Source organism: Giraffa tippelskirchi, chromosome 7 (genome assembly GCF_054371585.1).
Source record: "Giraffa tippelskirchi isolate mGirTip1 chromosome 7, T2T-mGirTip1v1.2.pri, whole genome shotgun sequence".
NCBI lineage: Eukaryota > Metazoa > Chordata > Mammalia > Artiodactyla > Giraffidae > Giraffa > Giraffa tippelskirchi.
This window is the reverse complement of record NC_137281.1, coordinates 21,969,266-21,983,155: the sequence shown is the minus strand read 5'-3', so window position 1 is coordinate 21,983,155 and position 13,890 is coordinate 21,969,266. Positions and strand designations below refer to the sequence as shown.

The window sequence follows — 13,890 nt, the reverse complement described above, 5'->3', positions numbered from 1 at the left end:
ACCTTTTCATTCTTGTCTTTTTGATACAGGCAGTGCTATCCAACAAAGGCAGCATTGATGCCCTCTTCAATGTGATCCCTCCTGTTTCACCTCTGGGGGCCTGCTTTGTTTTCAGTCCCAAGGAAGGCATCATCGAGCCAAGCGGAGTCCAGGCTGTCCAGATCTCCTTCAGTTCCGCCATCCTAGGGCACTTTGAAGAAGAGTTCCTGGTCAATGTGAATGGGTCACCTGAGCCTGTGAAATTGACCATTAGGTAAGTTGCTTCTACAAGTAATATGGAAACTGCAGTTTTTACCTACTGCTTTCTTAAACTTCAAAACTAGATCACTTTACACATTAATGGAGAATTACTAGGTTGACAAAATGTTTATTTTTTGTTAATAACACTATTGATATCTACCTGAAAATAACAATTTGACTCCCTACTGATTACTTTTTAAAATCCTGGCACAAACATAAAATGTAAAAATAAAATCCTCTCATAAAATTACTTCAAAAACCAGAACTAGATCATGTCTTGAATATCCATATTGGTCTTTGTTGATATGAATACATCAATATATAGGGGTGTTTTAAATTTCTACCAGTGTTTCTCTAGTGGACATGTATAACTTCTTGTAACATGGATGCAGTTGCTCTTTTGGAATCTAGTTTTTCTTTAAACTATAACCTTATAAAATAAAGACTTAAATTAGTTTCTACTTACTCTCTCTGTTTTAGTATGTTTAGGGAAAGTAAGTTACTAACACCTGGATAAAATCATCTTCTATGACTAAGCTTTGGCTGTTAACCCTATTAATAGTTTCTCTAAACTTTCATCTTTTGTTTTTTTCCCATCTTTTGTTTTTATTTTAAGGAAACTATTTAAATGCTCTTATGTCTAATGCCACCAGGAATTATAAAAGTCTACTTATAGTGTCAGTCAGCCAGTGCTAGACACTTGCAACTTTTGTGCTAGACATCTTTTGATGCCTTCTCCGGCTGCTCTGTTTGTCTTCAGGTTTTAAAAAGAAGTTTTCTGTGACCAGCCCATCAGCAGACCTATAACTTTGGTTCCTGGTACTTTAGAAGTTCTTGTCTTCAGAATAGATTGCAGGTTCTATTTGGATTCCCACAGCAACAGATTGTTAGTTAGTTGATAGTCTCTCTTATTTTGGTTCAGTAGCCTAGCAGGACCTCACTCCATCTACAGCCGAAGTCTCTCCTTTGGGGTCTAGAGATGACATAGAAAAGACACAGGCACATTTCTGAGGCCTGAATGATCCTAGGAAAACTTACTGGTCTTAAGATATCTACTGAAAATGTAGAAACTTAAGATTGACTCGAAGGTGATTACCATTTCTTCTCAATTCTTTCACCTAACTATCTCTGTTATAGGGTGAATTACATCCTCTCAAAATTCATATGTTGAAGTCCTAACACCCAGTACTTTACAATGTGACTGCACTTGGAGATAAGACTTTTAAAGAAGTAATTAAGGAATAATGAGGTCATATGAGTGGGCCTTAATCTAATATGAATGATGTCCTTGTTAGAAGAGGACATTAGGACAGATACACAAATAGGAAAAGACTGTGGAAAGACACAGGAAGAAGGTACCCATTTGCGAGCGAAAGAGAGAATTCCTCACTTGGACTTGCAGCCGACAGAGCTATGAGGAAATAAATATGGACACAGTTAACAACAGAGCCCAAAAATACATGAAGCAGAGGCTTACATACTGGAAGAGAGAAATAGGTAATTGAACAGTAATAGATGGAGATATCACTACCCTACTTTCAATAACGGATAGAACAGCTTGCCAGAATATCTTAATAGAAGAGTTGAATAATACTGTAAAAACCAGCCCTAACAGACACCTGTAGAACTTGCCACCCAACAAGTGCACTTGGAGCATTTTCCAGAATAGACCATATGTGAAGCCATAAAGCAAGTCTCAATAAATTTTAAACAATTTGAATCATGCAGAGTGTGTTCTTCAACTAGAAAGAAATAAAATTAAAAATCAAAAGTAGAAGAAAATGTAGAGAATTTACAAATATGTGGAAATTAAAAAACACTCCTAAATTACCAATAGGTCAAATAAAAAAATTACAAAAATACTTTGAGATAAATGAAAGCAGAACACAGAGTACCAAATCTTATGAGATGTGGTAAAAGTAGTGCTTTGAGGGAAATTGATAGCTGTGAGTGCCTGTATTTAAAAAGAAAAAGGATCTCAACAACCTAAATTTCTACCTTATGAAACTTGAAAAGAAGAACTAACTAAATCCAAAGCAAGCACAAGGAAGGAAATAATAAAGATTAGAGTGGAAATTAATGAAATAAAAAAGAAAAACAATAGAGAAAATTAATAAAACTGAAAGTTGTGTTTATTTAACATTGTATTGAAAGTTCTATCCAAGGCAATTAGGCAAGAAAAAGAAATAAAAGACTTTCAGATTGAAAAGGAAGGAGTAAAACTATCTCTTTTTGCAGATGATGTGATTTTATATATAGAATGTTCTAAGGATTCCACCAAAAAGCTATAGAGCTAGAAATTGAGTTCAGAAAAATTACACAATGTAGGCTCATATACAAAAATCAATTGTATTTCTGGAGAATAGCAGTGAAAATTCAAAAATGAAATTGAGAAAATTCCTCTTACAATAGTTAAAAGAATGATATAGTTGGGAATAAATGTAACAAAAAAAAAAATGTTAGACTTGCACATTGAAAACGACAAAACCTCATTGAAAATGAATTTAAAAGAAGACCTAAATAAGTCACATGGGTTAGAAGACTTAATATTAACCTAAGATGGCAAGATTTCACAAAGTGATGTATAGATTCAACATGATTCTATCAAAATTCCATCTGCCCTTTTTGTAGTAACTGATGAGCTGATATTAAAGTTTATATGGAAAGGCAAGAAATCCAGAATAGCCAAAATCATTAAAAAAAAAAAAAACACCCTAAATTTGGAGGACTTATATATCCCATTTCAAAACATACTACAGTTTTGATGCAGTAATCAAGAATGTGTTATATGTGTTATACTGGTATTAAGATAGACATAGATCAATGGCTGGAGAAGGCAGTGGCACCCCACTCCAGTACTCTTGCCTGGAAAATCCCATGGATGGAGGAGCCTGGTAGGCTGCAGTCCATGGGGTCGCTAAGAGTTGGACATGACTGAGCGACTTCACTTTCACTTTTCACTTTCATGCATTGGAGAAGGAAATGGCAACCCACTCCAGTATTCTTGCTTGGAGAATCCCAGTGACGGGGGAGCCTGGTGGGCTGCCGTCTATGGGGTCATACAGAGTTGGACATGACTGAAGCAACTTAGCAGCAACAGCAGCATAGATCAATGGCGCAGAATTGAGATTCTAAAAATAAATTCATATGGTTATGGTCAGTTTATTTTTATCAAGAGTATCAAGAAAATTCAATGGGGAAAAGGATAGTGTTTTTCAACAAATGATGCTAGAGCAACTGGATATCTACATTCAAAAGTTCCATGGAACTCCGCTTCATCTCACACCATATACAGAATTAATATGGACTTCCCTGGTGGTTCAGATGGTAAAGAATCCACCTGCAATGCAGGAAACCTGGGTTCGATCCCTGGGTCAAGAAGAGGCCCTGGAGAAGGGAATGGCAACCCACTCCAGTATTCTTTCTTGGATAATCCCATGGACAGAGGAGCCTGGCGAGATACAGTCCATGGGGTCACAAAAGAGTTGGACATGACTGAGCGACTAACACACATATAGACCAAAGACCTAAATATAACAACTAAAACTATAAAACTTTTAAAATAAAACATAGGTGCAAATAACCATGACTTTGGATTAGGTAAAGATTTCTTAAATATGACACCTAAGTATAAGCAATCAAAGGAAAATAAGTAAGTTAGACTTCATCAGAATTTTTAAGTTTTGTGCTTCAAAGGACACTATTAAGAAAATGAAAAAAGCAAACTACAAAATGGAAAAAATATTTGTAAATCATATATCTGAAAAGGAACGTTTATCTAAGATATATACAGAACACTAACACTCAATAACAAGAAGACAGCCCAGTTAAAAACGGGCAAACCATCTGAGCAGACTTTTCTCTAAAAAAAATATGCAAATAACTAATAACACATGAATAGACTCTCAATGTCATTAATCATCAAGGAGATGCAAATAGAAACCACATTGAGATACAAATTCATACCTGTGTGGATGGCTATAACTTAAAAATTGAAAATAGCAAGTGTTGTAGAGAATGTAGAGAAATAAGCCTCATACACTGATGGTGGGAATGTAAAATTTGCAGCCACTTTGGAACAGCCTGACAGATTTTCAAAGAGGTAAACACTGAATTACCTTATAATCGAGCAATCCATTCCTAGATACCTACCCAAGAAAAATGAAAATTTAAATCCACACAAAAACTTGCATGTGAATGTTTAACACTGCATTATTCTTAATAGCCAAAAGGTGGAAATAATCCAAGTGTCTTCCATCTGATGAGTGGATAAATAAAGTGTGGTCTATTCACACAATGGAATGCTATTAAGACCATAAAAAGGAACGAGAAAGGAAAGAAGGATGTACATGCTGCAGCATGGTACCTGTTAAATGAGTCAATTTATAGCATATGAATTATACTTGAATGCAGCTATTATTTTTTTTAAATCTCCAAGAGCCTGTAATATTGAATAATAGTTCTGTCATTTCATGGGTGAATTTTTTAAATCTCTCCTCTCTTCTCCTAAAGATCCCAAGCATGCACTGTGTAGTGTTGCATGTCACTAGCAATGTCTGAATAGATCAGAATGTACTTGGGTTTTCCGCTGTGAATAACAGAATTTAGAAATCTTCCAGGAAGCTTCTCACAAGTAAGTTTGGACTAGTAATACTTGGGTATTCTGTGAAGGTTAGGTCTCTTAAGACTCTGGACCTCACCATTCATACCAGCTTGTATGCCTCTTTTTTTTGCATGTTCACTCCTTGTTTCTTGCAAAGGAAAGGAAAATCTGACTGTGGAGAGAATGTTTATTTCATCCTAAAACTAATTACAAATTGCTAAGAGAAATATTCTTGCCTAAATTGCATTTGTCCAGAATTGTTCTAGCATGTCATACCACAAACAGTAATTTTGAAAACTTGGTAAATATCTGGTGTCACAAATAAATGTCTAATGATAAAAGTTGAAATATGTGCATAATTTATTATTTATTTTCAGTTCCACACAGTAATACTCATTTTACTTATGACTTTGCCAGGGACACTCTCTTGGGCCTTATAGCCCAGGAAGTCTCTACAAAGTTTATATTGTGGATTCTGAAATTTTATTTCTTATTCTTTTACTGTCAAGTAATCTTCTTTCCTCAATACCACATAATTTTTGCTAGTATACCTTGAAAGTTATCAAAACTATTGCTGAATTTTTTTCTATTTCTCCAGCTGTATGACACAGTACTTAAAGTGGTTGGGTAAACAACACTGTGAAATTAAAGTGATTTTTTAAAATTGCCTATAAGCAATTTTGTACTCTCCTATTTTTACATATGTGACTTTATGAAGTTTAACTGTAGCATATTTTTCATTCAGTCTGTTTTACATATCATAATAATTCAATCACTCTATCTCTTAGTCTTTAAAATTCTAATCTTGCATTGGTGTTGGGTACCATCTTGGCAGAGACTATCCTAATATTCAGAATCCCTGTTTGAATGAATGTGACAGTGTCTAAGCCCAGTTGGTATTCAGCTGCTGTTCCCTTAGTTATAGGTGGCTTTGAACAAATGCGATTTAACTCTCGTTTTTTTCTGCTTCACTGATTAAACGACTACATTGTGCAATTTTGTGATCTTCTTTCTTATTTCTTTATGCTTTTGTGCACCACAGACACTTTTGATCTACATGTTACTTTGGCCTCCCCAAAACTTTTTTTACAAGTCAAGTGTCTAATCTGTAGGCTCGTTTGACTTCATTCTCAGCTGGATCCTAATTCCTCCTGAGTACCAGCCGCTCCTTTTGAAACCACTTTGGTTTATTAGCATGAAATAGAATAGATGGTCCTGGGAAAGGCTTTTAGAATTGAAACTTCCTGCACTGAGTCTTTGTTGTCATCTCTCCTCCCAGGCTTGCAGGAGCCTCTCAACTATTATAGTCAGATACATAGCAGCCAGAAGTATCACTGGGGCACCGAGTGCATCCAGCATGGTATGACACACCTACATCACCAGCCTCTGGATCTGGGTGGATTAGAAGACTCAGGCTTAGTGGGATTTCTGGTATTTGTGTGTCTATAACTTTTGAAAGCCTGGCACACAAATTGGGAATTATTTCAATTCTTACCTTAGGTGTAGAGATTTTAGGGACATGGACCATAGAAAAAGGCAAGAATAAACAAATACCTGATACATTAGTTTTCTATTGCTGCTGTAACAAATTACCACAAACTCAGGAGCTTAAAGTAATATACATTTATTGTTTTAAGTCCAACACAGTTCTTACTGAGCTAAAATCAAAGTGTTGGCCAGGGCTGTGTGTGCTTATGGTAGCTCTTGGGGAGCATTCGTTTCCTGACCTTGTTCGGCTTCTTGATGCTGCCCACAGTCTTTAGCTCATGGTCTCCCTTCTCCATCTTCAAACCTAGCAAAAGGTGGTTGAGTCCTTCTCACATTGCCTCACTCCTACCTCGTCTTCTGCCTCCATGTTCTGATTTTAAAGACCCTAGTGATTACATTGAACCCAACTGGATAATTCAGGCTAATGTCCATATCTTGCGTGCATGCCTGCTATATCATTTAAGTTGTGTCCAACTCTTTGCAACCCTATGAATTGTAGCCCTCCAGGCTCCTCAGTCCATGAGGTTCTCCATGCAAGAATACTAGAGTGGATTGCCATGCCCTCCTCCAGGGGATCTTCCCAACCCAGGGATTGAACCTGCATCTCTTAAATCTCTTATATCTCTTACATTGGTAGGTGGGTTCTTTACCAGTAGCATCACCTGGTAAGCCCAATTTCCTTATTTTAAGTTCAGTTAATTAGCAACTTCAATTCCTTCTGCTACCTTAATTACTCTTTGTCATGTAACCTAATATGTTCATAGATTCTGGGGGTTGTTAGCACATATACATCTTTGGGGACCATTATACCATCTACCACACTTGAAGTCAGCTAGAAGCTATGGAATCTCTATTATTTATTTTAAGCTAGAACATCACTCCAAGATCATGAGCCTTGCATGAGAAGGAAACAGAAAATCAACAGTTAAAGAGTCCTTAAAGGCCACCTATTCCCATCTTCTTTATATGTTAGGAAAAAAACTGAGACCTGCAGAGGTAAAGTGATTGACCAAGATCACAGCCAGTTGGTGGTAGGAACTGGATTAAAACAGATTTATAAAAGTGTGGGCCAAGGAATACTGGTATCATTGATAGTCTTTGACGTCTATTACTGGATTAGACTTATAATTTTTTCTTGTCTGAGTTAATAACTTTTCATGTTGTGTTTCTCATCCACATTAACATTTTGTGCCATTAGTTGAGTGATGTGTTTTCTCTGCCTCATCACTGGTAGGAATGTGGTGATAAGTTAACCATAGCATCATTTGCTAAAACCCAAAGGTTTGAGAATTGTAAAGGAATTTTAAGAACCATTGTGACTGACCATCATCTCACAGTTTCTGTGAGTCCTACATGATGCTGTAATTGATTAAATGCCAAATTATGGTTTACTCTCTGGCCACTTCTTGATTGTTACCTTGAATTCACTGGATTCCCTTTCCATTCCCTCAATGTATATTCTTACTTCCAGAGGCTGTGTCATTGGACCTACCTTCCATTTTAATGTTCCTGCTCTGCATTTTGGTGATGTTTCCTTTGGTGAGTACTTTTCCATTTTAAATTAGATATTGAGAAAACTTCCTTTTCCCTCTATGTGAGAAGGAGAAGGTTTACAAAGAATTTCTGTTACCGTTTTGTGTGGGCAATAGCTGAGAGCTTCTAGAATTGTTCTTCCTTTCTAGCACTTTGGTGCCATTTCCTAGTTTTTAGGTGAACATTTTCAGCCATGTTCTGGACACTAGTAGTTGTCAGGCCATGGCTGTCCACCCCACTTCTTGCAATAGAACAACAGACTGCTTTATGTTTCACTTCACTATCTGAACATTCTGAACACTCTGTTTTTATGCAGATTTTGACTTGCCACTTTGGCTACACAGCCTGTCAACAGAGATGCTCTCAAATTTAAAGTGAACTCAATGGTGGTTTAAGTCAGGTGTTTTATCACTTCAAATTGAAGACTCTTCTTTATTTTTGTATAGACTTTTGACTCACTTGCTTCCCTGAGTCATTTTCTCCCATCTAAACTTCCCCAATAGTAGAAATGATAACAACAGTGGAAGCAAATTTACTTATTAATTGGTTCTTTCTTGTAGTGCAATTGCTGCTAAGTAATAATATGAAATATGACATTTAAACACGTTAGCAATCCTAGGGGGAGGCACTCTTTAAGGTTCCCATTTTAAAGATAGAAGACCTGAGCACTGGAACAGTTAAATAACTCCTGAAGGTCACACAGCAGTAGCAGAATTAGTATTTCAATTGAGACCTATCTAAATCATATATTGTCAACTTGGGTGTCGACAGTTGCCACTAGAGAGGCAAAAATTGATTCCTTGGGGTTGAGAAAACTTAGATATAACAATGGTTTGTGTCCAAAGGTCCGCCCTACCCATCAGAATCTTCTTCCTTGGTATTTATGTCTCTTGTTAGGGAGAATTAAGTCTACTTTAAATCATATTTAATTAACTGATTTGATATAAATTTTGATATAAAATTAATTTATCACAATGGTTCTTTTTAGGAGGTGATAATATTTTTAAATTGAGAAACACTAGTCTGAATCTTTATTCCTTAATTATTTCCATTTTGCTCTATTGTTTTCCATTTTGACTTTTAATTCTTTTGCTTCATTTCAAGTAGGCCCATCTAACTTGGGGAAAGATAGTTCTTAAGAAAAATCTGATCCGTAATGCCTTTGTAAATTGCTTTAACATGTGGATGTTGTAAAAGTTTTTAAAAATTCAGAGCACATGTATTTATACAATGCCCCCACCCTGACCTATGTTATATTGGGTAAGGTATATACCATAAGAAAGTTTATATAAATGAAGTTGAATGTCTCTTCATGTGGCATGTGAAAATGGCTAGAGAGATGTTTACAAATCTATAGGGCATATTTGAATGATAGACTCCTTTGAAGGAAAATAAAAGTGACCTACAACTTGAAGGGTAACCGTGACAGATGCACAATAAGAGGTGATACAGAAGCTAGACTCTTGTGATATGAGAGGCTAGAAGACGCTACAGAGCCGTGACCCAAGAACTTAACTCTCCTGAGCCCACCTTCAAAACCCAAGTTGCCTTTTCTTTGAGTTTGGAGACAGATTCCTTAATCTTCTCTCTGTTATCACAGGAAAGGTTAACAATAGCATACCCTTTTTTCTTGCCAACAGGAAATCTAAGGCTGTTTGATTTTCATAACACTTGGGTCAGTGAATTCAAGCTACTTTTCTGTGATTCTGGATTCTGCACTATAATGACCAAAGTTAGGAACGGTTTTGTAACAATCTTTCAAAATTATCTTGTGATAATATTTTCAAATTCCAGAATTGGAACTAGAGTCTTCATGACTCCAATACCAGGTATCATGTATTTCTCCAGGTAGATTGGCCTCCTACCACAAAGAAACATGGTTCACTGGAGAATTATAAAAGTATGGCTATAGCAAGGAGAGATAAGAAAGCCTTCCTCAGTGATCAGTGCAAAGAAATAGAGTAAAACAATAGAATGGGAAAGACTAGAGATCTCTTCAAGAAAGTTAGAGATACCAAGGAAACATTTCATGCAAAGATAGGCTCAATAAAGGACAGGAATGATATGGACCTAACAGAAGCAGAAGATACTAAGAAGAGATGGCAAGAATACACAGAAGAACTGTACAAAAAAGATCTTCATGACTCAGATAATCACAATGGTGTGATCACTCACCTAGAGCCAGACATCCTGGAATGTGAAATCAAGTGGGCCTTAGGAAACATCACTATGAACAAAACTAATGGAGGTAATGGAATTCCAGTTGAGCTATTTCAGATCCTAAAAGATGATGCTGTGAAAGTGCTGCACTCCGTATGCCAGCAAATTTGGAAAACTCAGCAGTGGCCACAGGACTGGACAAGGTCAGTTTTCATTCCAATCCCAAAGAAAGGCATGCCAAAGAATTCTCAAACTACTGCACAGTTGCACTCATCTCACACACTAGTGAAGTAATGCTCAAAATTCTCCAAGCCAGGCTTCAACAGCACGTGAACCGTGAACTTCCAGATGTTCAAGCTGGTTTTAGAAAAGGCAGAGGAACCAAAGATCAAATTGCCAACATCCGCTGGATCATCAAAAAAGCAAGAGAGTTCCAGAAAAACATCTATTTCTGCTTTATTGACTATGTCAAAGCCTTTGACTGTGTGGATCACAACAAACTGTGAAAAATTCTTCAAGAGATGAGAATACCAGACCACCTGACCTGCCTCTAGAGAAATCTATATGCAGGTCAGGAAGCAACAGTTAGAACTGGACATGGAACAACAAACTGGTTCCAAATAGGGAAAGGAGTATGTCAAAGCTGTATATTGTCACCCTGCTTATTTAACTTATATGCAGAGTACATCATGAGAAACTCTGGGCTGGGGGAAGCACAAGCTGGAATCAAGATTGCTGGGCGAAATATCAATAACCTCAAATATGCAGATGACACCACCCTTATGGCAGAAAGTGAAGAAGAACTAAAGAGCCTCTTGATGAAAGTGAAAGAGGAGAGTGAAAAAGTTGGCTTAAAGGTCAACATTCAGAAAACTAAGATTATGACACCCAGTCCCAACACTTCATGGCAAATAGATGGGGAATCAGTGGAAACAGTGGCAGACTTTATTTTTTAGGCTCCAGAATCACTGCAGATGGTGATTGCAGCCATGAAATTAAAAGACACTTGCTCCTTGGAAGAAAAGCTATTACCAAATTAGATAGCATATTAAAAAGCAGAGACATTACTTTGCCAGCAGAGGTCTGTCTAGTCAAGGCTATGGTTTTTCCAGTAGTCATGTATGGATGTGAGAGTTGGACTATAAAGGAAGCTGAGTGCTGAAGAATTGACGCTTTTAAACTGTGGTGTTGGAGAAGACTCTTGAGAGTCCCTTGGACTGCAAGGAGATCCAACCAGTCCATCCTAAAGGAGATCAGTCTTGAGTGTTTTTTGGAAGTACCGGTGTTGAAGCTGAAACTCCAACCCTTTGGCCACCTGATGCGAAGAGCTGACTCATTGGAAAAGACCCTGGTGGTGGGAAAGAATGAAGGCAAAAGAAGGCAACTACTGAGGATGAGATAGTTGGATGGCATCACCGACTCAATGGAGATGAGTTTGGGTAAACTGGGAGTTGGTGATGGACAGGGAGGCTTGGCGTGCTGCAGTCCATGGGGTCGCAAAGAGTCAGATACCACTGAGCGACTGCATTGAACTGCTAGACTTTGTGATGGTAGAATTGGATGCTAGATGACATATCTAATAATTAATTAGTTTGACTAAAGCTACAGTATCATGAGAGAGTTAAATTATAGAATTTGGGTAGTGATTGTCCCTGAGGAAACACTGGGGCATTGATAACTCCTCCGATTGATCAAGGAATGAAATGGACCAAATCATCAGTGGTATGCCAGGTGATAGATCAAATGGGGCAGGATAAGTATGTGCAAAGTCACTTTTTCAGGAGGTATGAGAACTTGCTAAATGAGAATAAGGAATTTGGAAGGCTCTGGGTTCTCAGTGGACTTGACCATTAGATAATTTAGACAGAGAAGTTAGGGTTTGAGGGCAGAGTTGTTGGGATAAATAAATATAAGCATCAAAAAGTACACATGACCTAGTATGAACTAGCACTATTTTACTCAAGGAGAAGTATTTAAGTTAACTTTAGAAAGATGTGAAGTAGAGAGTTATGGGCAAAGCTTAATTGTCGTGATCATAGGAAATTCTTAGAAAGGTTGGCAGAAGAGATTATAGTAGGCATAAGCAAAGCCTAGATTTGAGTAAGGGATCATTAGCAGTAAAGGGAAACACAACAGCGGATATCAGAAGGATTAAGGATTAATATGACCTTAAGGTAGCAAATAGAGAATAATATGGCAGAATGGTAAGAATGAAAGTATACAAAGTAAAGTCTGAAACTCAGTGATACCAGGTATGTTGCAAAATCTTGTTCTGTCACTCATGGGCAGAATCTTTCAACTTCATGTAGAGTCTGCTGCTTCTGAGGATCTTAGAATAGCAATCTATTGCTGAAGGTCACTGATTTCTGAAAGTTTATTTTAGCAAATTTCCACTTAAGATCTCCAGCTAGGGACTTCCCTGGTGGTCCAACAGTTAAGAATCCACCTTGCAATGCAGAGGATGGAGGTTTGATCCCTGGTTTGGGAACTAAGGTTCCAGGTGCTGCACAGTGTGGCCAAGATATTAAAAAAGAAAGAAAGAAAAACTAAAAATCTCTAGTAAGAGTAGTTTTCTACATGTCTTCAGCCAGTAATTTAGTTTCTTTGGGCATCTTTTTATCCAGAGGCTCACCTCTTAGTTAACTGCAGGGTCAGTTGTTAGAAGGCTCTAAAGAAGACTATTGGTATATTTTTTCATTTTTGAAGCTGAAAAAAAAGGGAAAGTTTCTGAGGGTGAGCTTTTGGAAGGCTTCGTGAACTTATAGGTGAGTTGGTTCTAGACAATGGTTAGTTTTGTCTCTATTAAGGAAGCTTGGTTCAGATTGATAAAGAGACTTGTAATCCCATGGATCTTCTAGTTTTTATTTCCTAAGGTGACTAGTCTTTGAGTTTCCAGAGGAAGCTAACCTGGTCTGATAGACATTAGAACTAAAAGTAAGACTCTTCACTAAACAAATCCAGGAGCCTTAGAGAGCTTGGCCAGTGTAAGATCAGTAATAAAATTTTTATGCTCTACGTTTCCCAAAGATTGTGGATTGTGACATGTTTTATCAAATGGCTAATACGCTATAGGATTCTTTATAACTCTTCTATGTAAGGCTGGTGTTCCCGACGGGGGAAAGTTATAGAGTACAATGACTGAGTCGTATTTGCGGCAGCAGCCTTTCTGTATAGGAAGGCTCAAATCTGTCTCGAGACAGACAATTACAACAACATGTTTTAACTGTATAATTTTGGCATAGCCCATTTGTATCTGAAAGGTCCTCTGAAGTATGATTTAGACTCACAACTGACTGCACATTTTTCCTGGAATATGATAGCAGGATGTAAGACAGGAGCTAGTTACAGAGGAGAAATTTTCCCATCAACTCTTATTCAGAAATTATCTCCTTTATGACAGGACCTGTGGTATAAGATTTTGGTCAAAGACCAGCTCAGACTTTGGGGCACTTCATAGTTGGGGTACCAGAAACCATTGAAGTGAACAGAGGATCCCATTTTTAAGTAATGTTTGTTTTCTAAGTCTGAATTTTTTTATCTTCAAAATGGATTGTGCGAATGTGCCTATTGATCTCCTATATTGTGAAGTATTTCTATAGACAGCTACAAAAATACCATCTGTTTTTGCACAATGCTCTGCCAACACATTTCTCTTTGCTTTGTGGAGATTTTTATTTTACCAGAAAAATTAGCAATCCATTGTCTAAAATATCCAATGAATTCCCAAAAGTCTGTCACTTGTAATTTAATTTTTGGTCTTGAGTATTGCTGAATCAGTTTAACACTCTTCTTATTAGTTAAGATCCATTATTGGTAGAGAGATAATGTTCCAAATAATATACCACCTTTAGTCAGAATTGAAAATT

At 37.1% G+C, this 13,890-nt stretch overlaps 1 protein-coding gene across 1 annotated transcript in view; it reads left to right on the top strand.

Annotated features, from left to right (window-relative positions):
• The window catches only part of HYDIN (HYDIN axonemal central pair apparatus protein), a 339,593-nt gene that overhangs the window by 125,316 nt on the left and 200,387 nt on the right, over nt 1–13,890 (top strand). Inside the window, exons 12-13 of the mRNA XM_081512491.1 lie at nt 30–253; nt 7,803–7,870. Coding sequence (XP_081368617.1) covers nt 30–253; nt 7,803–7,870 — 292 coding nt within the window. The remainder of the gene's footprint in view (nt 1–29; nt 254–7,802; nt 7,871–13,890) is intronic.